At 42.4% G+C, this 26,147-nt stretch overlaps 1 protein-coding gene across 2 annotated transcripts in view; it reads right to left on the bottom strand.

Moving 5' to 3' along the window:
• The window catches only part of ptprz1a (protein tyrosine phosphatase receptor type Z1a), a 68,682-nt gene that overhangs the window by 7,086 nt on the left and 35,449 nt on the right, over positions 1-26,147 (bottom strand). The window contains exons 7-23 of one of the 2 annotated variants that reach the window (XM_031871235.1): positions 25,901-26,058; positions 23,572-23,722; positions 20,174-20,358; positions 19,358-19,484; positions 16,334-16,374; positions 14,041-16,237; positions 10,553-10,691; positions 5,541-5,629; positions 5,241-5,326; positions 4,591-4,611; positions 4,150-4,246; positions 3,614-3,696; positions 1,690-1,824; positions 1,159-1,293; positions 734-897; positions 488-623; positions 148-294 (exon numbers count right to left, since the gene is read on the bottom strand). In XM_031871235.1, the coding sequence (XP_031727095.1) occupies positions 148-294; positions 488-623; positions 734-897; positions 1,159-1,293; positions 1,690-1,824; positions 3,614-3,696; positions 4,150-4,246; positions 4,591-4,611; positions 5,241-5,326; positions 5,541-5,629; positions 10,553-10,691; positions 14,041-16,237; positions 16,334-16,374; positions 19,358-19,484; positions 20,174-20,358; positions 23,572-23,722; positions 25,901-26,058 (4,091 nt within the window). The remainder of the gene's footprint in view (positions 1-147; positions 295-487; positions 624-733; positions 898-1,158; positions 1,294-1,689; positions 1,825-3,613; positions 3,697-4,149; positions 4,247-4,590; positions 4,612-5,240; positions 5,327-5,540; positions 5,630-10,552; positions 10,692-14,040; positions 16,238-16,333; positions 16,375-19,357; positions 19,485-20,173; positions 20,359-23,571; positions 23,723-25,900; positions 26,059-26,147) is intronic. The other variant, XM_031871242.1, reaches the window with a different exon arrangement.

Genomic DNA, 26,147 nt, shown 5'->3' with positions numbered 1-26,147 from the left:
TCTCTCTCTCTCTCTCTCTCTCTCTCTCTCTCTCTCTCTCTCTCTCTAAATAGAGAATAAGTCAGTACAGACAAGACACGTTTGTGAGATTGTATCTGAATGAGTCGTGCAGCAGTGAGCACAGAGTGAACTGTTTGACCTGCTCACCTTGAACTGTTTGTCCAGGCGCGTCCTCCCAGCGGGCCCCGGGATCAGCAGCTCGTCCACGTACCTGTGCAGCTGAGCCGCCGCCACCTCCGTCTCTCCAGACAAGATGGCCTCCACCAAGGCGTCGTGGATAAAGACGTACTGTTCCTGCAGAGAGGAGATACAGGCAGTGAGGTTAGACTCTAAAGGCTGAGGCCAGTTATAAAGATAAAGTCTTATTCCTGTTTGGATAACTAGCATTGTTTTGCTTACTGGGTTCAAACTACTGTGGAAATGTATAATTGTACAACTGAAGAACTGTATTAATGTGTATGGACAGACAGACAGGTTGACCTCTGACCTCAGTCTGAACCAGGTAGTTCCTCTGTGTGCGGATGTGTTTGAGGAAGCCCGTGATGTTGACGCTGCTCTCGTCTCTCATCTGCTTCAGCATGCTGTCCAGGACCACGTACGTACCCGTGCGGCCCACGCCAGCGCTGCACGGCAACCAGAAGGAGGAACGAGATGAATCAGAGATTTACCGACATCAGGATGAAAAATGAAAACAAAGCTTCGTCTCTCGTCATCGAGTTTAATCAGATCTTACCTGCAGTGCACCACCATGGGCCCCATGTCCTCCGCCCTGGCTTTGGACGACTTGCGGACGAAGCTGAGCAGCGGGAGAGCGAACTCTGGGACGCCCATATCGGGCCACTGGGTGTAATGGTACTGAGTCACCGTCCGCTCGTTGCTCCGCCCCTTCTGGGAGCCCTACAGGTGGACAACACCAAACAGAAAGTGATTAAAATAAAACTTCCACAAGGGACTCTTGTCTTCAGTCGTGTCATTAAAGCACATTTAAGGAGCTTGAAATGACAATTCTTTTATATTTGAATATATTAACAAAATCTCAAATCTACATTATGTTCCATGTTAACATGACCAGAGAACGTCTAGTTTGCTCAGACATGATAACATTACTGAGCGCTGCCACTGCAGTTGCCCTGTGATCTGATTGGCTGTGTGTCGGACCTTCTTGGTGTTGGTGTTCCTCACAGTGAAGCTCCTCTGGGTGTAGTAGGCGAGCGCTCTGCTGCTCTTCACCGTCACCAGGAAGCTGCCGTACTCCTCCTGCACCTCCGCCGGCCAGTACTGATCACACTTCCTCTGAGGAGGCGGTTAACACAGAAAATACTATAAATGATGATGAAAATACAAAGATTTTTCTCTTTATTCCCAGTAAATAAAAATGTAAATGTAACAAACAGTCACTGATTCTTATTTCAGGTTTAGGAATGCAAACCTTCTGCCAGCATTACAATGTGCAATTCAACTTTTTAACTTTCTCACTTTAATCACATCTCATATTTCGAATTTAAAATGAAATTAAAAATTATTTTCTGAAAGAATTGGATTGGTAATATATGCCTGCAAAATATTCCCCAAACACTTTACCTTTATTAAATGTTACTGGTACATACACATGACTGAATATCAGATAGTCTCGGGTCATCAGTGGAGTAGAATAAACGTGCGGGTAAAAGCTACGCTCGGGTCACTCACTCTTCCTTTCTCCATCAGGTTGGTGATCATCACGATGACGCAGACGTTTTGCTCCCAAATCATCCTCCAGAAGTCCTCGGTGCTCGACTTCAGAGGACCCTGAGCGGCGATGTACGACCGCGGATTCTTAAACGCCTGAGGAAACACATCAGCTGCTTTAAAAAAGAAATCTTAAGAACACATAATGCACAACATCTTGAGAAACTAGCAAGAGGACACTGGATTGTAAAAATCATCCAACCTAAACACAGCCAAATGTTGCCAACTCTTTTCCAGTTAACGTTGCAGCACGAGCTCCTCAAGTTGCTACATCTAGCGAGAGTCAGCAAGTCGGCAACACCGACAGCCCGTCCCTCCAGAAACAAATCAATACATTCGTACCGGATGAAATGATTGGTCGAGCGTATTACAATCCTGCGACAGCCACGGATACAGGATTTTATTCTTTCTATTTTTTTGTCAGAGCATTTGATTCGTTTATCGTTGTCAGGATCTAATGAGGATTTAAAAAGAAGAATACCAGCCCTGCAACAAGCTGATGTTTACTGGTGTGATGTTCACCATCTTAGTTTATCGTGTTAGCATGCTAACATTCACAGCTGAGGCTGATTGGTCATCAGTTCTGCAGGTATTTGATGATAAACTAAAGAATTGGACAAATTGACCTGTGATTGCACTATTACAAATAATCCTGAGAGGAACATAAATGTCTGAAACACATTTCATTGCAATTGTTTTTGAAACATTTCACTAAAAAACACAAATATTAACATCATGTCAAGACAGGGATCATTGTCCTTTCTCTTACTGGATAAGTGAAAACGTCCTCATCCTGAGGAAAACTCAATTTCACGGCATCTATCCAGGAAGACATTTCCCTTAAAGTTAAAAGAAGTGAACCGGCTGGTGGTGCTAAAGGAAAAGTCACTAAATTCTATAAGTCTACAGGATGTATCCCCTGGGCACCATGAATGTATGATATTTGAGATGTTTCCGTTCTGGACCAAAATGGCGAAACGACAGACCGGCATCCATAGAATAATGAGAAGGGGGTGGCCGTCGCCATCTTGCCTTCAAATCGGTCTATTTGACTCTAAATGGACCATCATTTATTTTATTTTTTATTTTAATTTTATTACACTATATTCATCCCGGAAGGATAAGTTGGTGTCTGCATTTGCATTGAAGAAGACTTTAAACTAGAGATTGAGACCATAAACTCATGTTTACAATGTTTACTGAGGTAATAAATCAAGAGAGAAGTAGAGTCATTTTCTCATAGACTTCTATACAACCAGAGGAGTCGCCCCCTGGTGGACATTAGAGAGAATGCAGGTTTAACACATGAACACATTGACTGCTTACTATACATAGATATTAACAATGCTGGATATAGAATATGTTAGAAAATCTGCTTTGCAAATGTTTTATGAGGAAAGTAGAGCTCAAGGATTCGCACAAAGCATTTTGGTTAATAGAACTCCACAAGGCCCCTTTAAAGGCCAGCACAGGAAAAAATACATAAATAAAAAGTGGTACTTGTTCTCAGCAGATGTCAGCATTCAATCTCTCACTTTAACAGTTTCATAACCTTCACATGACTGACGAGCTTGAAGCCGCAGCCATACTGTGAGCTGGAGAGATCCTCAACTTTGTAACGCCGGCTCTCCAGAGAGGCCATGACAGTTGTTTTCTTTCTTTTCACAAAATGCCAAACGCTGGAAAATGAGATTTCAATGTGACGCGCATAATGGAGAGCCTCACAGGTCCCTCCGCTAACAACAGGATGTGCCATGAATAGGTTTAGGAAGACAGAGGAGGAAAAAGTACGTTTTGACAGAGTCAATACGCAGAAACAAGGCTGGAGGTGAAGGTGAAGGCCTCAGCTTGTGTGGAGCTGAGAGTGAAACGGAGAGTTTCTCACATCCACGTAGTTGGCGTTGATGTAATCTCCAGTCTTCCCGTCTTTGTCCGTCTGCGACGAGAGTCTCACTCGGCTGTGGTCATCTGAGGGTGAAAGACAGATTCAATAAAGAAAAAAGAGCAATTTATATTCTTCTTATCGACAACAAATCCCACGAAAAGACAAAAAAACAACCGCGTGTTAGTCTGTCTCACTTAGTGACTTCCTGTCTTTCTCCTGAAGACGTAGAACTTTAAAAACACATCACAAATATAATGTTTCATTAAAAAAAAAAGAGTCTCAGTAATGTCCTGAAACAGCTGGTCACCTTTCACCTGAGCAGCCGGATGATTTGATTGGACGTCAATCAAACTCTTGCCGAGGCCAGTCGGGAGAAGAGCAGAAAAAAAACATCCTTTCCACCAAGAAAAGCCTTCAGTGACGCTCTTTGCTCTTTTTTCAATGAACAGTCAAAACGATCTGATCTCATCACGACTGCAGACTGAAACATGTGTGGCTTATGAGATTAAAACAGAGCCACACTAAGTTGTACTCACAGGCCAGGATGTTGCTGTATCTGTTTTTAGTTTTGTTGTCGGGATGGTTGGAGCTGTCGGTCGTTATCCCCATGTCCACCGTGCACGTCTGAACCTCCTGAACACACACACACACACACACACACACACACACACACACAGATAAAACGTTACCTGTCTGTAGAGCTGAGCGTAATCTGAAAATGTTCAATACTGTTTCCAATATGATACCTATATGAGTATAAACACGCTTCTTTCTTTATTAAACAGCAGAAGTTTAAAAGCTCAGTGAGAGGATTTGGTGCTCGTGGTTTGTAAACACAAAATTCAAAGTTGGCCTCTCCTCCCCGGCTCAACGACACCAGCAGCGGCAACATGCGTTTGTACGTCCACAGTTTCACAAATAACAAAAAACACTTTGCGCTACGAGACGAGACAACAACTAGGAGAGCATCGTCTTACCTCGCAACTCTCCTTCAGTATCTAATGACGAGGGTGAGGAAGCAGCAGGCAGGCCGGGACGATTCCGTGACAACACGGTCAACCAAAGAGGTGCAAGAACACAAATTACAAGACGACATGGAAAATACACACAATACAGATCATGCTGCTGCCGACACAACGGGACAAATCAACCCAAATACACACCGGGGTCATCCAGCGTTCAGATTCATTTACAATAAAACAAATCTTTACATAAAAAGAGTCGTCTTTGTGTTGATTTTTCCTTTTGTGGCAGTTTGAGAACAAAACAAAGTTCAGCTTAGATTCATGTCACGCTGTTCTGCTGAAAGCCGACAGATAAAAGACGACATGAAGCAGGACTGCAGCGTTCACCGAGAACACGCTGTAAAGTATCATTGTTATTGTTATTAATATTATTCACAGTCCACAATAGTCCCAAAACGTTGCAGCCCTTTTGTCTTCGCTGTAACTGAGTCTCATCATCACAGCTCATCATGCAGCATGCAGCCAATTAGACACAACCCCCATGAAGCACACACACACACACACACACACACACACACACACACACACACACACCAGAGATATTAATCTGCGATGATTACCAAGAGTTTGATCTTCAGTCGGAAAGTGTAAATGTTTTGTACCTCTAACTCTCGCTGGAAGCCATTTGTGTCGTGAAGCTCGGCCACGTGTTTCACAAACTGCTTCACTGGAAAAGATGTTTGCTCGTCTGGAAGACAAAACAGGAAACAACACTGAGCGAAGAACATGCAAATGAGGAAAAGTTTCATCACCTGAATCTAGTTTGAGAATAGAGAAAAATGAATGATGTACAAATCATGAAGCCCTGAGAGGCAAACTGTGAGTGTGTGTGTGTGTGTGTGTGTGTGTGTGTGTGTGTGTGTGAGAGAGTGTGAGTGTGTGTGTGTGTGTGTGCGTGTTACCAGATGTTAATGCAGCAGTGGACGGTGCAGCGATGACTCTCGGTGATGAGTTGTCGTCGATGTAGAAGTGAGCCGTCTGGAAACAGGTCCTGCACACAAACACAGCAGAATGTATTTTGATTGTAAGAAATCATCTTTAACTTTGAAAACTATAAAGTCACACTTTTGTCTAAAAACTAGGAAGAGGTTTCAGGAAATAAACGGATGACTTCTACCTCTCTGTATTTTAGGTTTGACAACATGTATAGATGTTATTTGACATTGTTTAGCATTATAACTATTATCTCCACAGCGCTAAAGAAAGACGTTCACGTTCTGGGGTGAAGGAGAAACGTTGCAGCTTGTTTGCATTTCTTTAAACCGATCACAATCGTCTCCAGCATGAGATAAACACACCGTGTACGTCTGGTGAGTCAGACGAGTGTTTTACATAAATACATAACGATCATCAACACATACTGACAGTTAGACTACATTAAGTCATCGAAATACAGAACTACTGTGTAGAAAACACAAATACTGATAGAAAGAGCTTTGTTTTGGAGAAATTAGAAATGAATTAAAGATGATATACAGAGAACATATATACTGAATGTGACTAGAGAACCTGCTGAAAGGCAGAAGATGCTTTTGTTTTCATGCGATTCTCGTTTAAACCCAGATTTTGGAGAATCCACGTAATCTTCCCAAAAACACAGGAAGAAAGATGTTCCGTTAATCCTCGACAAGTTTTTAAACGGATGAGATTGCGTCTGATGAACCTGTGTCGTCTCGGCCAGAAATGGGCATCAGGGATTATCACAGACACAGAGAAACAGTAAACGGGTTGAGCTCGCAGATTAAAGGCGTTCTGCAGGAATCACAAACAGATATTCTCTCAGAACGTCTGAATAAAAGACCTGGAGTTCCTCTGACATCTAGACTTCTCTTAACTGTTCATCTCCACAGACTTCCTTTATTGATTAGACAGCGAGCTGAAAAGAGCAACGCTGCAACTGGTTCAGGAGACAAAGTTAAATCAATAACAGCAAGAACTTTATTAGTCCCCTTTTAAAACCAAGAAACATAACAAAATGTATGATCCTGTGTAGCTCAACAGGCAGAATAAAAGCCCTTTCATGTAGAGTGTGTTACAGCTATTACAATAACTGTTTTGATTTTAATCTCATCACTAACGCCGGTTCATAAAAATAGCCTTAAGGTTTATAGTTATTAATGTGCACTGTCCCTTTAAATAAAGCTGTAACTACTTAAACAAATAAATACAAATGTTGTTATTGTTATTTCGATAGTTTCTCAACACAAAGGAACACGAGGACCGTTGTAAACATGTTCCAGAGATGTTCACCTTCGTATGAATATCTAAGTATGTATTTATTAGAACTTCTGAGTTTTTATGGGCTTCAACCACAGATAACTGGAGGTGATAGGTTATAACCCTAACCCTTGTGTTGATCCATTGGGTGACATGTTAAATGTAAATTAACTGCCCTCAAAATCACACTCTATGTCAAAGGCTCTTAAGGCATTAACACTGCAGATGGTTGCAGGTTTGAATCCCACCGGAGGGAAGACGACTGAAGCAGAAAATGACGTGAATTTATAGAGTTTATTAATCAAATCTATACAGCAGCTTTCATCCAAACGTATGCTTCACATAACAGACACTCCAGCTGTAATGTCACATATGCTGCTGCTCGACTGAATGTTTGCTTCTACCATCAACATGTCTTCATGGCAGCACCGGCTTCGTCTCTTCACAGATGCTATTTGACGCTGTGCGACTCGGCAGCTTAGATTATTGTTCAGAAGACGTCATTCTGCTGCTGTTCATTGGCCAATTCAGTTTCCTTCATTTGTTTGTCTACTGAGACTGAAACTACATAATCTGATTATATTGATGTAAGAAGCTCAACTTTAACCTAAAAAAAAGAAGGAAAACAGCTGCTGCTCACACGCAGTCTGCACTGAACACATTCACTATCTGTATCCTCCACAGATTGTGTCAGAAGTGGATTTAGTCACCATGACGTCACCCGTTGGTTTGAGGACTACAGTTTTGAAGCGTCACTTTGGCCGTCGCCATCTTGGTTTTTGGCCGTCGCCATCTTGTTTTTTTGCAACCAGAATTGACACGAGACGCTGAATAAGACATTTTACAGGCAACCAAAATGTTACAATTAACTTCCATGAGATGAAAACATACATGAACTGAAAGTTTTAAAGTTCTAACACTAAAGTACGGACGACTCCAAGGAAGTGCAAAAAACTGCAGTTGACCTCCATGTTAAAATGAACAACTTTAGAGCAGAAATAAACATATTTACAGCCTGGTACAAAAAAGTTTGCCCTCTCTATAGCTAACATGTCAATTCATGACAACTCTATGGGGATACAATTATATATAACTCACCCGTTTAAATTATATTAAGGCTTAAAGTCAGGCATAATTGAGGTTCGTCTCAGGAGCTAGTTAGCTGTCTGATCTGCAGCGTCAACCAGCCGTTTGTAGAGTTAAGCTGTGTCGTCACTGCCAAGATGGCGACTGCCTGAAACCAACGATTTTGAGCTTCACAGTTGCTCTTCAGAAACAAGCCAACTACAGAGATTGAGACCATAAACTCATGTTTACAATGTTTACTGAGGTAATAAATCAAGAGAGAAGTAGAGTCATTTTCTCATAGACTTCTATACAACCAGAGGAGTCGCCCCCTGGTGGACACTAGAGAGAATGCAAGTTTAGAGGCCTTCAACATTGGCTTCACTCTTACTCTCCTGTTATCCATGTGCTGAAGATTGTTTGCAGGTGCAAAGTAAAATGAATTTATATTTCTTATATCTCAACCTTTAATTAGGATAAATGAACATCTCTGTCTTAACATCGTAGTTATTAATGATGCTTTTACTGATCTTTTCACTAGTTCCTCTAAGAAGCACATGGACTCCGATAGAAAAGCTGCAACAAGAAAGAAGCTGGAAGCCTCCGCTCGTTGTAAACTTGTAAAGTCGACCAAAATCCCCTCAAAGTGCTTGACCTCAAATGCACAGCAGCAGTGTCCAAATGAGCGACGCGTTGTCAGGAGCGAGTGAAAAGGGACACGACACCGGCAGGATTAGCTCAGTTTGGCCTCCTGCCGCTCGGCCTACAAGACGCGGACACGTTTCCTTCTGTCCGACATAATCAGGCGGATGTCCTTTTCCATCCCCCGACCCTCTCGGCTGAGTGGCGGCTCGCAGCGCTGCAGCCGAGGTACATCCTTCACCGAGGATTAATCCCCCTGCTCCCCAGATTATTACCGGATTAGCACTGCTCAATCTTGGAGATACAACAACAAGCAGAGCGCAAAAACAAGAACAATATGTCGAGTCTCCCGCACGGCAGATGAGAAATGTACAAAATACTGAAAGTGTTTACACTGCGTTTGACAGCGTGTCCTCAATCGGATTTCTGAATTTGGTTATTTGACGGTCTGAGTGGGCAGCAGGGATGCTTCTCTTCCTTACTGCAGCCAGAGATGTGTTCAGCACAAGAAGAAAGGACTTTTGGGGTTTAAGTCCTGAATAGGCAGTAATACAAAAAGTAAAACTTTTAAACCATTCTCAAAGAAACTTTTGTTTGCTCCAAATCAAACATTTAATATTGTCAATAAAAGAACATAAAAAAACAGCATCTCTCAAGGTTAACTGAGAGGAATAAAAAAAACACTCTTTGACTGCTGTCAGAAGTGAGCGGCTGAAAGGATTCATTCAGTCTGCAGCAGCACAACCCAGGAGGTATTGTTTGTGAAGAGGCTGCTGGTGAACACACACACACACACACACACACAGACACACAGACACACACACACACACACACACACACAGACACACACACACACACACACACACACACAGTGTTTGAGGAGATTCAGCTTCCCAGACAAATATGAGAGTCTTCTGGCTAAAGTCCCCACTTCAATCCCCCCCCCGATAGTATTTAGAGATATGATGGGGTTGAAGGGCAGGGGGGGGGAGGCCGTGTGTGTGTGTGTGTGCTTAAAAAAAATACTGGATGGATTATTCACACATATAAAGACAAAAATCAATGATAAAAACAGGATGTTGCCGCAGAACTTAACAAGCTTTGATTTTCAGGATTTGAATGATTTGTATCTTTAAGTGATATTTAAATGAGTTTCTATACACAAAGGAAGGATGAAAGAAAGTGTTGACACTATGCAGGAAAAGAGTGTGATTTGGCCCTTTTTTGTGTAAATTTGAAAAGTGTAAGATCAAACAGTTCTACCAACGCAGTAAATGAATATAACGGCAGAGTTACTCGGGGTTGCACGTAGACGGACGCGGTTATAAATCCCTTCATGTGGTTGTTTTCTTATGTACTTGTACAGGTTTTGAGCAAAATATTTAGGATTATTTTCCTCAAAATCTGTACAAGTATATAAGAAAATGTGTGTCACTGTTCAACGGTTCAAACGAGTTGGAAATGTGGTAAAATCATCCAACCTGCATGTGCTACCATGTAGTCCACAAAATACCATTTCAACGTTCCTGAACATAATGTCGCCCTTTCAGATGTTGTTCATTCACAGCACGAGGAAGACAGGAGAATGCTGAAATTATTTTCCAGGACATATTTTTAATTCCTGTAAAATTGATCAATTGTTTTCCAGGTTTTCCAGGATGCAGCCCTGCCCTCCCTTATTATGTTCTATGTATTTTTAGGCATTTTTAAGCTCGTATTAGAAAGTGAGCAGAAGAGGACAATAAGAAATTCAGCTAAAGAGACAGGAAGTTCTCAGTCTCCTCATGCAACTAAGTCCACTTCCTAAAGTGTGATGAAGCTCAAAAAGACCTCATTGTGTCATAATGGGATGATCATGTCTGCTGGATCTGTAAATAACAGCTCTATGAGACAATAATGTGTTTCTATCTGCCTGCTGTGGACGTCTTCTGCCCTCTAATGGTGAAAACCATCAAAGAAACGCAGATCTAAATACACCAGCAGTCCTGACCTCCAGTAGATGAGGATACCGATGAGGACGATCAGGCCGAGGCCGGTGAGGGTGGAGATGACGGCCAGAGGAACCACAGCCTTCCTCTCTCTGTCCCGGATCGAACCCACTCTGGACTCGTGGCTGCTGCTGCTGGCATCTGGAGGGAAACAACAGGAAGTGGACAGAAGTTAAAGCTCCTGTGACCGTTTCTCAGAGGATACGCTGCTCTGGTTATAGAAATGTAATCCACTGATCTGAATACATACGTAACCCAGCGGTGTCTTTGTATTGACATGTTCAAAATGTGCTATGAACTGGATGTTAGTTCACATCGTTAAATATATAAAAAGTGGCTATTGTTGCAATTATTTTCGTACAACTGGAAACGTTTCGGTCAGTTTCATCAGGTTTGCATTTGCACTATAACCACTTCAAGTGACAGAAGTTGGACTTTTCAACCATTTTTCTATCACTTTTAGATATCAGTTCCCACTGCGTATCCATTGCTTTTAGCTAATTCAGCATTTTCAGCCACTTAGTCATTACTTTTAGATTTCTTTCACCATTTTCAGCTATTTATCGATTACTTTAACCATTTTCACCATTTTCAGCCAACTGTTTAGACATCTCTGATCGCGTTTTTCATGCATTCTCAATCTCAACATATAGTGTTCAGGTGTTACAGCTGAAATGATTGGCTCATTTCTGCCTCCGGAGCAGCTTGGCCTCCTTGAACTGTTTTGCAGAACTTAAAACTCAAAGATTCTGTCGCGTCTCCGACTTCAGAAAGTAACATGAACCATATTAACTGAAACACAATGCATACCACCACATTCACATTCACCCGCCAACCACACCACCTCTAAACTCATCACATTCAAACCGCCCAAAGCCCAGAACCTCTTGAAAGAAAACACAGAGGCACAAAGGCTCACAATGAACAAGTCCATCACAGATCAAACTGAGCTGGAGTTAATCAGGTGGCATCATTGTGGCGATGAGTAATGGCTGAACCTGACCTCACTGAGCCGATGCTGCTGAATCCCTTTACTGTCTGATAACCAGAGAGGAAAAGACTGGAATGGATTAACCTCGACTGGGACGCTGTTTGTCAGAACTTACCTCTTCTGCACAAACGGACTCAGTTCAGCCGTGAATGGCTGCGTCGGCCCCGTCGACTAGTTCACAAGGGGCGCTTTCTACTCTGTGTAACCTCAAGAGTAAAAACCCATTCATTCAATCGTCCATCCAACAGATCGCTGTCTGCCTCTCATGAAACCCTGGACACACTGGTGGTGATGACGGGCAAAAGGAAAGAGAAACAGCCCGGAGAGAAGACAGAAAAGGTTTGTTTGTTTTGGTGCAGAAGCTGAAGAGGAAAGACTGAAAGAAGATCTGATTTAAGGACACGAAGCTTCCAACTGAAGAGACGCCAAACTAAATGATGAAGATGGAGTTCTGTTACTGTAGATGTGGCTGTCAGGATGTATATGGAAACACACTGGGGATATTTATTTTCTTTTTTTAAATAATACCATTAGTTATTGTATTTTCTACCTTCCAGGCAGCCATTGTTCTCGGTTCATTCATACAACCCAAAACTACATATTTGCCACAAAGGGCTTTAAAATGTGCACAACGTACGACGACCTCCATCCGTTGGATTGTTGCTGCAGATAAAGAATCGACTTTAACGTGAAACTTGCTGCGGATAGATGATCACGAAGTGTATGACGCACTCTCTTTAACCTCCATCTGCTCAACTTCAGTCTCTGTCATGGACGTGTAACACGAAACAACGAGCAAACAGGGAAAAACATGGCATGAAGAGATGAATATAATAACAATAACAAGTATGAATTTTGATGTTTGTCGCATGTAAAAGAAACACTAAGAGCATTCTTAAAGTAACTATACGTAAAATCACACTTTGTGTTGCTTGTATCCAGCTCGAGTCTGTGTGAAATCATCTTTAAATAAGTTATATAATCTGATATATCTTATTAAATATGTGCACATTTGTTTCCTTATGTTAAATATGCAAATGAGGCATTATGTAATGGTAACTTTTGGGGAATTTAGTAGAAATCTACAGAAGCAAATAAACAAAGCATTAAAATAAACACCTGAATGTGTATTAAGTCTGATAGAAGACACGTTGCCCAGTGCCTGTAGTGTCTCATCTTAACATTATTCCAAATTTAAAAATCAACCTCAGCATGAAAACATTTACCTGAGAAAGTGTTCCGTAATACTGTTAAGTACACATCATGAGCTACATGTACATGAGCTACATGTAACACCACCAGTGAGGTTCTTTGAATCCATCACATTCCTGCTCTCCTGCAGGAGCTGTAGTCAGATTGTCGGACACTTTGTTGAATCTTTGATGAAACGTGTTGTTTGAAGCTGAATGGATGAATTGCTCTATTTACTAAGCATCATGAGTCCTTCATGAGGCGGGAGGAAGCGCCATGTGAGACAGATGGTGTTTGAACTAGTCGAAGCTTCACAGAGCTCTGCTGCAGCCTAGTGGCCATGACAGGAAACACACGAGAAGAGAAGATCTCTACGTATTTCAGCCAGTGTGCACACATGCAACCTCACTAGGAGATGCACCAAGACAATGCTTCCTGAATCAACATCAAGCTTGTAAAATGACTGTTAATATAATTTAAGTACACATTAACAATGTGTCATCTATCGTGCACCATGTAATAGATTTGATTCTCGCATTTAACATTCAAATAACATTTCTCAAACTACCTTTAAACTCTGAATTACTGCATTAATATAGAGTTATTCTTTTAGATTCTGACATACTTAAAAAGAACAATAAGGGGATTAATAGAATGTATCGTTAGTAAATATACGTCCTGAAGCAACTAAAGGTTTTAAAAGAAACTAAGCAGTCACCACTTCTTGCTCGATTTTGGTGACGTTATTTTCAACTAATGGTTTGATTTGAAGCTCCTCAGAGATGATCTTCAAAAACGCAAACTATTAACAACTTATGTCAACTTATAAAGTAGATTTGTCGATTAGTTGTAAATAAAATCACTCAAAACAATCAAGACATTTGGGGACTTCTTATTACCACTGGAGAGTCGTCTTGTTTTTTAACGTATGGGTTCATTCGGTGCAACGGTGAAGCACTGAGCTTCTTCACCACGATGTCCCCGGCAGACCTCTCAGATGCATTATGGGATACGCTCCAGCGCTTCACACCCCTAAACAGACTGACTGGTTTAGAAAGTGGATGGATGACTGGTACTAAAATGATGAATGGGTCTCAAATGATGATGAAGATAGATGAAGTTATTGGATCCGGTTTGGTTTTACCTTGCATGCATGAACTTTCTCGCTTTGACAGACAACAAAATGAAAGAAGTGAGATGTAGTTTTGTTGTTGATTGATGGTGGATTAGTCATCTCATCTCTCGATCCCTCAGCATCTTGCAGGTGAAATGCAGTTTTTTTTTGGCCCACATGGACGGCGGTTTTACCTGCGACTGGCTCCTTTTCCTCCGACTCTCTTTCTGTGTGCTCGGAGATACTGAAGTCGGAGGACGTCTCGTTGTCGTACAGGCCTTCAGCCTGCCCCGAGCCACTCTCCTCCTCCCCGGCCAGCGACCAGGGCGAAGCGGACGTTACCGCGGGAGCGGTTGGCGTCGCTGTGCCTCCTACCTCCGAGGTGATGGCACTGCCGCTCTCGCTATCGAAATAGAACGCCGAGGAGCGTTCGTCCAAATCATCGGGGGACTGGCCGGACTCGGAGGTCGCGGACGGGTGAGCGGAATTAGTAACTTTGGTTGAAATAGGGAACGCGCTGTCTCCAGAGGCCGAGGTTTGAACCCTGTCCCACTCCTGATCTACGTCCTCCGGGGAGTCAGGGATCAGGGCCGAGCCCGAGGCACTGCTGCTAGTGTCTAACGCCTGTCCTTCTGGGGTGGGGGTTAAGGGGGAGGCTGTGGGTGAGGAAGGGAGGGCAGAGGTTTGTAAAGCGGAGTTCCCATCTGATGCAGAGAACCAGGGATCCCTGACGGCAGACGCTGTGGCTGCAACAGAAACGGGCAGGTCACTATGGGTGACTCGGAGAAGGAGGGAGTGTGAAGAGGACGATGTGGGAGAGATATGAGCGCTATGGGATTGAAGAGGCTGGTCTAAGGACAGACCATCAGAACCCGCCACAGATAGAGAGTTTAGGAGATCGTCTACACCAACACCAGAGGCCGAAGAGAAGCCCACGCTAGAGTAAAGCTCTAAGCTAGCAGAGTTCCAGGCCGAGGACGGCAGGGGTACATGAGGAGAGGCATGCAACCAGGACGAGGACGACGTCGGCTCTAGAGAACAGCCGCACACGGGGTCCACGTCGCTAGGGAAGGGAAACCCGTCACCGCTGACCTCAGGGAGAAAAGACTCTATCGTGCTCCCCGTGGCGTACCTTGCGTCCTCGAACCCAACCGAGAGAGAACGGGACAAGCCCGGAGTCGTGCCGGAAAGGGTGAAGTCACTAGAGAGGAGAACTGAAGGCTGGAGGGTCGGGCTGAGAGAGAGAGAGACTGTTGAGAGCGACGGATCCCAGGAGGGAGATTCGGACGTGGCGCCAGACGGATCCGGCACCGTTTGGAGAGGAGGGGTATCGCTAAACACTGAGTGGTCACCTGAGGAGACCGACGAAGATGAAGACCCAGACAACAAATCACCATCGCTATCGCTATCGTCGAACCCGACATCGGGGACGACACTCTTCCAACCAGACAGGGGGTGTGAGGGGTGAGGGAGGTGAGGCAAGGTCGAGTCAGGGAGCGTGGGGGTTGAGGGAGAAGCCGGGTCTTTGCTAGACAGCGGAGCGGCATGCTGGGAGTCCGATGCAGAGGCGGACAACACGGGCCAAGAAGAGGAGGGAAGGTCATGCAGGCAGGTGGAGGGGTCCGCGGTGTCACACAGAGGGGAGGAGGAGGAGGAGGAAGAGGAGGAGGTGGAGGGGAGGATAGAGGTGCGCTCACCGTTGGACATCGGCTGTGTGGTCTGCAAGAGAACGCCACTCAACTGGACAGAGGTCGCGGTGGACGAAAAGTGGGGCATGCCGGGACTTGTGGGCCTACGTGGAACAGCTTCACCCGAGGAGGAAGGCTGGGAGGTGGGAGTTTGGATCTCTGGAAGACCTCCAGGTCCAGTGGACATGTCTCCATCAGCGGCGGCGTCTCTGTTTATAGGACGCGCCAGGCCTCGGTCGGTCTCTGCCCGGATGAAGGACGACGACCTCGTTGTGCTGCTCACGTCACTAGGACGGGACCTCAGCGTCGTCGCGGTGCTGCTGTATGAAGAAATACTTTTACCACCTTTTGTCTTTGCACTGGTTGCTGTTGTGGAGTAAAAAGGAGCGTTGCCACTGAAGTCAGCTTCTCCTGTGGTTTTGGTTGAAAGAGGGACCTCTGGTGGACGTGTGGTGGTACTGCGGTGTGCAGTCTCTTCAGAATGGCCCAGGACTTGACCGTGCTGGGTGGATCTGACGGGGGGATCCGGATCAGTGGTGGTTTTCCTCCGACCAGATTCTGCTGTTGTGGTTATGACGCCAGGTAGAGGTAAAAGATGGTATCCAGAGGTCGTGGTCCTAGGAGAGTTTGTAGGTATCCAGGCCGGATCGTAGTCCTCGGTTTGGACCAGTTCATTCCAGGACAGGTCGGGTTGATGGTTGCCCTGTTGATGAGAGAGATGTTTATGAACGATACATGACAGCGATAGCTCAAACTAAACAATGAGATGCAGTGTTTAATAAACAAAAGGTTTTCTTACCTCGTCGTCAAATTCATCTAAATCTGGATCCAGTGCAGTTTCTGCAAAAAAAGTCACAGGTTACATTATTAGTTACACAAAATCTAATCGAAACAAAGACTAAAATAATTCTTAAGAGACGTCAAACTCATGGAATTCACAATTCAACTCTAAACGCTACTTTGATCTTTAAGTTTCTCTGATTTGTGTTTATGTTTGTGTTCATTTTCTGAGTTTGAAAATGTAAAAAAAGAGAGACAAAGGGTGAAACAATGTGAAAACAGTGTGATGGGAACATCACGGAGAGGAGAAGGAAACACAGGGACCATCGGTTTCTTACAGGATGAAATTTCCTCTCAGTTTCGTTTACTCCCAAAAATGGGATCACATGTTCACATGTTTACATCTTGATGGATGTAAACATGTGAAATAAAAAGTGGGAGAAAATGGAAAAGAGGGGAAGGTTGTTCACATCACTTCAAGCAGTATGTTGGCTTTATAATAAACACAATACGCAATGGTGACACACACTTGCATGCAACACGTCAGAGACATTCAGACGTTTGCATTGGATTCCCCAAAGACACAAAAAACAGAAAACCTTGAACAAAAAGCATTTGCAATTAATCATTTTTTTCTGTTTCATCCTCCTTGTAAAAGCAGACGAGCCAAGAAAAGGAGTTTGAACCGACAACCCTCAGCTACTTTCCTCTGATTGTCTAAACTTTTTTTCTAGGTATTCAGACTCCACCCGTCTGTCACCTGAGAGGGATAAAACAAACTCACACAAAGAGTTATTTGCAAATGCCACATAGTGGTGACCGAGCGGAAACGCACAGCACACAGTTGGGGGGGGGGGGAGGCGGTGGTGGAGGTGTGGCTCTTACCTGTCTGAGACACACATCATGGTGACCTTATCGAACTGGTTTGTGAAGCATGAGGTGAGGTTGTACAAGTTTAATGAAGGGTTTGAAATGAAAGGACGTAAATGGCTAAAAAATTAACTTAAATGTATCGATGGAAAGATCTGGTTGAGGTACGTTTGACGGATAAAGACAGAGATGACGGGATAAACGTGATGTAGTGTTCACGATGTTAGTTCATTAAGTCATTAGTTGATCAAAGTTTTAGTCAATTATCAAATAAAAACACCAAATATCTACATTTTTTAAATGTTACAGCTTCAAAAATAAATTTTAAATATGTGTGATTTCCTTTATTTTATTTTATTTAAAAAATGTGCCACTGATATTTTTTTTATTAACTTTCAAAATGAGTTGGACATTTTAAATAAATCTTTGGGCTCTAGGAAATGGTGAACTGACATTTTATATTTTAAATAGATATTTGATGGATTAATATAATATATGACATCATGATTTTAATTGGAACAAAAAGCTTGTTTCCTGAATCTTAGTTTGTGAGAGGTCTCTTAAATCTTAGCCGAGCTAGCTGTTGTAGCACTGAGCTAATGTATCTTCATGACCGCTTTAAATAGAAAAAGACGTTTGTGAGCTTCCATCAGGCAATCTTGTTGGACTTTTGTTGAGTTCATGGCAACAGTTGCACCATTTTTAGGTGCAGCTACGATGGCAATGCAACATTAGCTTAGCACGGCACAAACAATGGTGTCACAGAAAACTCACGTGTCACGTGAAACCTACTAGATGTTGCAGAATATCACCCATTCATGCAAGCTGACACTGAAACAGGATGCAGGGTATTTGGTTTTCTTTGTCACAACACATATTAGTTTATTCAACATAAAGTTCAGTTGAAAATACAAAGTTACTACGATTCCATGTTACACAAAATGCTGCGGCACACATGCGGCACACTGGTCTTACTGTGAGAGGCAGAAGGAACGGACGCCACACAACGGAAAGAAAACAAAGATGGCCCCCAAACCAAGCATGTTATTTGTTCATCTCAGAATATAGAAATATATAGAAAAAGCACATTTGAAGAGTACACAAAGAAACTTGTGATACAGTTTTGACACACAGAAAAAGACGAATCAAACAAGAGCTGTGTGTGTGTGTGTGTGTGTGTGTGTGTGTGTGTTTAAATCATGAAGTAAATGCCCCAGAGTGAAGGGGAGGGAGGGTGAAGAGAGAGATAAAGAGGAAGAAAACCCCCAAAAAGATATCAGTCAGGGTTCAGAGGGAGGACGGGAGGGAGGATGGAAATGTTTCTAAAAGAAAAGAAATGTGGCCAGTCAAGTAAAACTGGAAGAAGTGAATTTTACTATTTCTCCTGAAAGTCGAGTCAGTGCATTTGTCTTTCAATATATTAAATAATTTTAGTTATGTTTATACAAATATATATATTTTATATTACCTGTAGTCTCATGTCATTCCAGTCTTTGTGCTAAAGATTGTCTATACGTGTGAAGTTAAAAGCTTTTATCTCGCATTACATTTGATTAATATGGAAGCCCATCACTGCCAGAAAAATAAAAATAAAATCAGAAAGATTAGGAGTGAAATGAGTAAAAATAAGTCAAAATGAATAACTACAACAACTACTCAACTGCGAAGTCAAAATCCTGATTTAAAAATAACTATTTGCCATTTAAAATCACAATTGAAATATTATAAATCAAAATGATGAGATGTAAACTTTTTAAAACATTCATTTGATAGTAAGGCCACATACTACCACATTATTATTAAATTAAAGTTTTGAAATACTTTTGAAATATCATTTTGAGATACTAAATCAGAATTATGACTTAAAACAGCAGAAGTGTGACTTACTATCTCACAATGGTTTACACTTAATTTAAACTTTATTTTTGTCAGTAAAAAGTTTCATTTTTGTTTTTTTTGTTTCTTTCCCGTCTGTAATGGGCTTCCACAGATTTAGTCTTCCTCTACGCTTTCATTTTTAAAAGTCGTAACTTCTCTGCTCGAAGAAGACCGATAACTAATTTTCCGTATTTCAACTTAACGTAAAAAAAAAAAGAAAAAGTGCGTGAAGAGAAATATCTGTATAGCTCATCTGCCGAACTCTACGCTCGGCCTCGGGCACGGTCGCTCTTACCGGGGTCGTCGATGGGCATGGCGACCGTCAGCAGGTCGCTCAAACGTCCGTACAGACTGTTGGTGCACACCGCCACCACCTGGACCACGTAGCTGGTGTTGGCCAGCAGGTCGTCGAGTATCGCCCCCTGGTGGAGAGAGGAGGAAAGACATCAGCTGAAAAGAACCAATCATTTCCCAACAATGCCATCAGTCTCAGGTTGGTCTCCTTCAAGACAGTTGGCTTTAGTTCTTTTCTATGAGCATCGTAAGGACTCACGTTACGGTATTGTGATGTGGTAAAGCAGTGGAGACACGCATTATCATGTTACGCCATTCAATCTAACGGACAATCAAGTCATTTCAATCTCAGTCTGAATTCAGTTGGAGCTCTGGCTTTTAAGTAATTGGAGGAAAGTTTTGCACAAACACGAGCAATACAGAAATATCTGTTCTAAAGACTCGAGGCAAACACATTGTTTATCATGCACTGATCTTTCCTGAGATTTTAACTTCCATAACTGGTCTTCTTTCAGACTCGAGGAAAGAAAACATTTATTTTACTACTTTGTTTATTTGCGTCTGTAGATTTCTCCTAAATTCAAAAGTTACCATCAGATAATACCTCATTTGCATATTTAAAAATGAATTTTCACAGAACTTGTAATACAAAAAAATGATTGTGTACAATCAATGTTTGCTTTATAGATTGTCAGCGATCAGCTTGGTGTCAGCAGATAGAGGAGGTAGATTTATGGTTTTGGATGTAAAATGCATCACAAACTACTTTGAGGAAATTGTTATTGATGAACATGAACTTGTGGACGGTCCCTCTCACCACGTCCTGGTCTCCGTCGGTCAGGTATATAGAGGGGGCGGAGTTCTCCATGTTGGCCGGTCGGTAGGTGACGGAGTATTTCTCGATGCTGGAGTCGTACACCGCCCGGGGCCGCTCCCACGTCACCAGCAGGCTGCTGAGGTTGTGAGGCACCGCCTGGATGTTCTCCGGCTCCGAACTGCACACTGACAGAAGCAGACAGAAGACAACTTAAATCAAATCTAATTTTTTTTAGAGGCTCAGTAAATACCTCTCAATTTATTTTTGTGCAAATCATGAAACGTAAAAAATATATTAATTTTTTTACAGTAGTTTTCTGTTTTTTTTCAAATTGTATGTAAACATTATAAAATAACAGACATTATCTATAAATGTACAACCAAACTGTTATTTTAAGGTATATGCCAATAATGACAAATTATGTGAATGAATGAAAAGTAAAACGATTAAAGGCAAAGTCAGAATAAACGATGTATTGCAATATTTCAGGCAGGAAATAATCTTTTATTTCCAACCTCATAAGTACTAAAGAAAGCGTGGGTAAAGTGCTACAGATGCTCCTCTTACATGGAGGATATGGATCCAACAGATTCTTCATAACCCATAATCAATATTCACCCACTATGGCCTCATGGTGAAATGCTGCAGAACTCATACAACACTTCAGAGGGTTGGATCTATTATTATTATTGTTATAATAATTATTTTATGAGACACTTTAAGATAGTAGCAGATCCAAATACAGAATAAGTAATAACTTCTATGAATACACGTTGTTTTAGAGGTGAGATCGGGGCCTTGGTGGCTTCCTGAAGTTGTTCCTACGCTTGTTATCTAAGAGTCTCCTGCACTCAAGGATTCTGGGTCAGAGTTGAGATTAGAGGAGCAGAGATAATGCAGATGACAGACACAGAGGTCCGGATTAACTCGGATTAAAAAGGGGCCGAGGATGGATGACAATAGAAAAGGAGGATTGAGGCTCCCTCTGGACAAACAGTGACACACTTCCTGCTCTAATGGCTCCGAGCTGAGCCTAAACCTCTGCTCTCACTGACCTCTAACCTTTACTTCCTCTGAGGCTTCAAAGTGTGCGGCTGTAGCGGCGATACAATCAGTTTACTCTGACACACAAAAGGAAAATACCACCAGTGAGTAAAAAGTGTCCAGCTTCAACCACTAGAGGGCGGAGTGAGACAGGTGAACACATGTTTAAACCTCACAGCAGCGTTTATTCACCTTCAAATCTACCAAAGTGATATCTCTGACACCAATGAGGCACTTTGATCTTCAGCAGTTCATCAGTGCTGACGAGTAAACCAAATTAAAAACATCGCCATCACATCAAGTGATGGTCAAAACCAGCTGGACTAATATTATTTATATTTAATAAGGAATATTTAATCAGGAATCTGGCAACAGAGAAGATTTAACAAGCCTCAATTAGACTTTTATTTACTGCTTAATAGACCTGTTGCTGTTGAGTCAAGATGATATCTGGGGAATAAACACGTTCATATACAACACAAACAGTGAAATCTGAGTGTAACTGTATAGAAAACTAAATAAATCAACTTTATGAACATTTCTTAGAGATAGTATTTGACAGTGAAGATTCTGACCTGTAAACAGACACATGTATAAACTCTTTACAGTCCCCTGGTTCAATAACCTCATTACTAATTATCGAATACAACCAGCGTGGAAATCAAAGTTGACTTCCTCCGGCTGTCACCGAGGCTTCATCTGGGTCACTGGAGTTCTATTCTCGTCCCTCATGTCATTTTCTCTCTCGTCATGCGGGATCGTCTCTGATCCAGTTCGACCTTATTTAATTAGAATTAACCAGATATTCTTCATGCTCGGGTTCACAATGAGCTCCGGAACCAGCCGGGTGAGACATTAACGTTTTAGAGAAGCGTTTATAAGCTGTTATAATTTAATTCATTCATACTTATAGAAGACATGAGACGTGTTTATCATATTCTAAATATCTGTTTTGAATAGATAGATGTGTTTGAATATCGATCATCTTTACTTACTGTACTGGTTTTATGCCTGCAAAACCAAATCTTCTTTGGAACAACAATAGAGGTTCTTTACATTTAGTTGACGATATATTAGCATAACAACAACCGTTTAGATGTTGGATAAATTAAAGGAGTACTCCACAGATTCATCTTTGCACTCATCACTGTCAGACTCACGATGGTCAGTTTAAAACAAAGAGGATTAAAATCGATTCTGAAGAATCAGAGATATCCTCTTTTATATTCCAAACATTCATCTTCCTTGTCAAGAAGTGGAGCCTACATTACCCAGAATGCAGCTTGACCACCAACAGTTCAGTCTGAGGTTCCGGCATGTTGTGCTAGTTAGTGGCTAATGCAGCCTGCAGCAGAGATGATCAGCTACAGATGTCTCACTTCTTTCTAACTCCACACATTCAGCTTATTTGCAAACTTGTATTTTTCAGACCCAACCACCGCCGACTCAAGTGACATCACTTGAGGACATTCATCAGACTTCACACAGCTCCGTCTGGGGACACTTAAGGCTTTGTACGACTTTCTCTTTAACGTGTTACTCTCCAACACCTGCAAACACTTTCCCCCTTTAAAACAATACAAATTCATACCAGGCGGCAACCTCCGGGTCTGTAACGTGAAGCCAAGTGTGTTAAAGCTGCATTCTCTCTAGTGTCCACCAGGGGGCGACTCCTCTGGTTGTATAGAAGTCTATGAGAAAATGACTCTACTTCTCTCTTGATTTATTACCTCAGTAAACATTGTAAACATGAGTTTATGGTCTCAATCTCTAGTTTCAAGTCTTCTTCAATACAGCATGATGTTCATTTAGTACATTATGGTCCATTTAGAGTCACACAGACCATAAAGCAGGGGATGCTTTAGGGCGGGGCTACACGGTGATTGACAGGTTTCTTTCACAGCGCTGTCTGGTCTGGGAGTCGTCCGTGTTGTCGTCTAACGACTTTGACCCTTTCACAGTGTTTTTAACTGTAACATGAACTGTACTCAGCTTCACCCTTTAGTGTCACTTCCAAAATATCCAGATTGTGACGGACAAAATGACAAACTCAAGGCTTCAAAACGGTGACTATGTCCACTTCTTATATACAGTCTGTGACTTATTGCATGTTGTATATCAGGGACTGTTTTCAAAGCTTTCCTCCATGATGCATTCAGGGATACTCCAAAACTGTATTTTATCAAGATGATAACACAAAATGTGGTTGTTTCTTCCACCGAAGCTGAATGTGGAAGTGACCCTGAACAGGTTGAGTTTACATAAACAGGCCCTGCTTTCAGCTGCACCACTACGGCATGACAACCCGTCACCTGCAGCCTGTGACATGAATGACAGGAGGACGTATTGGATACCTGGTGTGAGCACCTCCTCGGTGCCGGTGTAGGAGGAGAACACCTGACCCATGAACTGTTGCTGCTGCTCCCTGTAGTTGTTCTGCAGGTAGTCCATGAGCATCACGTATCCGGCCTGCTGCATCGTCATCACCTCGCAGAACATCTTCAGCTGCAACACACAACAACAAAGAAGCCGCGTCAGCACCGTCCTGCAGCGAATAACAGCGCTGAGTCAGAGCGGATGAACCGGAGCCGACGGGAAAGATAGAAGAAGGTGTAACGCGTGGCCTGATATCAACCACACTGAAACTACAATCATACCATCACCCAGATCTATGTTTGCTCTCTCTTCAGTGCTGTCTGGTTATCTGTAGTTATAATTAACGCTTTTAGTTCATTTATAAATGTGCTGTTTTTGATTTCAATAATTGTCAACACTTGAACAGAAACGAGGATATATACAATTATATGATCAAATAAACGGAACAAAAACAGCAGTGGCATCTTCACATGTCTTGTTTTGTCCACTAACAGTCCAAAAAAAAAACAAATTTACAAAGGTTTGCAATTATATAAAACAGAGAAGCAGCAGCCAGAGAATGTCTGGAGTTTTTCATTGATAAATAAATAAAGCAATTGTTAAATATCAAAACTGTCAAAATAAATTCTGTAAATCGACTAACAGGGCAGTCGAATCATTTCCAGCACCAATACAATCAGTTTTGTGATTTAACTTTATATTTTTAATCATGAACCTAGAAAACCATCTAAACATAAATGTGTGAACACTATTTAAACTCTATTAATCTGTTTATCAGACAGAAACACACAAATGAAGAACTCTAAACTGCTACAGTGTGAAAACAAAGTGTAAATCATCCACAACACACAGCTGCAGTCCTCCGAGCGGTGTGGAAGTGAATGGGCGTAAAGCAGCCGTGAATCCCGTTAACCCTCCGTACCTGCTCAGGTGAGTCACGTCCCTCTGGATACACAACGCTCCGACTCGTCTGACTCACAGCTCAGAGCCCATTGAGAGCATTTGTGGTTGTTAGTGTCGTGACTTTAAAGAATTAAACTCTGGCAGCTCGACCGGAGCTGGAATGTAGACCAGCTGAGACACGTCACGGAGGTTTGGAGACACATGGGAATCCTCGGCAGACCTGCAACAGCCTGCGTGCATCGGGAGAGTGCTGCCAACATCGCCTCAACTGATGACTAGCTCACCTTCTTTGATGGATCAATTATTGATTTTATCAGCTGGTATCTGACAGTATTTAAAAAGGTGCAATGTGTGAGATCTGGCCAGGATTTTAGTTTAAAATATTTAAAAAAATGAATGAACATTTTACTGAATCAACCCAAAAAAAAGCTTTAATTTGATGCAGTAAACAGATAAAAAGGATGATAAATGAACTACAGAATCATGACAATCTGTAAGAAGTCTGAATTGATCCTTTGTCAGGTCTGGCTTTAAGATGACAAGCAAAGAACTTTTAAAAACACATTTAGTTTTAAGGTATAAAAGGCTATAAACGTGTGTGTGTGTGTGTGTGTGTGTGTGTGCGTGCGTGGGGCCTCCTGCCTTATGACAGTTGTGTGTTAAGAGTCAATGAGTGAAAGACTGAAAGAGTCTGAAGGAAGATGACATCTGATCCTCAGGAGGCGTCACACTAGAACCTTTATGTTGAAAAGCTTTTGTGTGTGCTTTCACACGTTTGTTTGTGTGTGTGTGTGTGTGTGTGTGTGTGTGTGTGTGTGTGTGTGTGTGACTGCCCCAGGCCGAGTGAGTGATTGATAGCCATGCAGAAGCAGTCATTACATCAAACAAATATTGGCTCACAAAAGATCTTTACGGTATTTAAGCTGCCACACACACACACACACACACACACACACACACACACACACACCTCCTTTCAGCTCCTTGAACACATTTTCTGTAATTGTGCCGCTTGTATTTTATCCGGAACAGAAAACCCTTTAAAGCTGACGTCTGGTTCTTAAAGGACCACACTGATGCTTAAAGACACTAAATCACAGAGTTTTGGACGAAGTGCATCGACCCTGGAAATCACAAAAATGCCAGAACGTGAAAAAAAAGGACCAACATGTAGAGGGCCTCAACTTCAACATTTAGCCGGTCTTTATTTGTTTTCAGCGACTCGTTTATGACTCCAGACTATAAAACCTTTTGTTATAATGTAATCCAATAAGAACAACATCACAACTACGGCCTGTTCATTTCTACTTTATGGTTTCAAAGCTTCTGGATTAAAAGGAATACTTGCATAAGAAATCAGCGTTTGACTGCCTCTTTCTAAACCACCGGTAGTGCACCCCTCACCTGTTCGTCGGAGACGGCCACCGTGCTCTTGAAGACGATCCACTCGATGGTCTCGCTGCAGGGCGGCGTGGTCAGCGAGCCGTTGTAGATGAAGTATTTCTCCGTGGAGTTCGGCAGGAGGCCTCGAGGGGCGAAGGGCAGAACCTTGGCTCTCTTTCCTGGACGGCAGACGGGACAGCTTGAATGAGCACAATAGAAGAGGAGAGAGAGAGAGAGAGAGAGAGAGAGAGAGAGAGAGAGAGAGAGA

This window comes from Anarrhichthys ocellatus, unplaced genomic scaffold, assembly GCF_004355925.1.
Source record: "Anarrhichthys ocellatus isolate YVR2014 unplaced genomic scaffold, GSC_Weel_1.0 scaffold2, whole genome shotgun sequence".
NCBI lineage: Eukaryota > Metazoa > Chordata > Actinopteri > Perciformes > Anarhichadidae > Anarrhichthys > Anarrhichthys ocellatus.
Note: the sequence above shows the minus strand (reverse complement) of the source record. Positions and strands in the feature narration are given on the sequence as shown.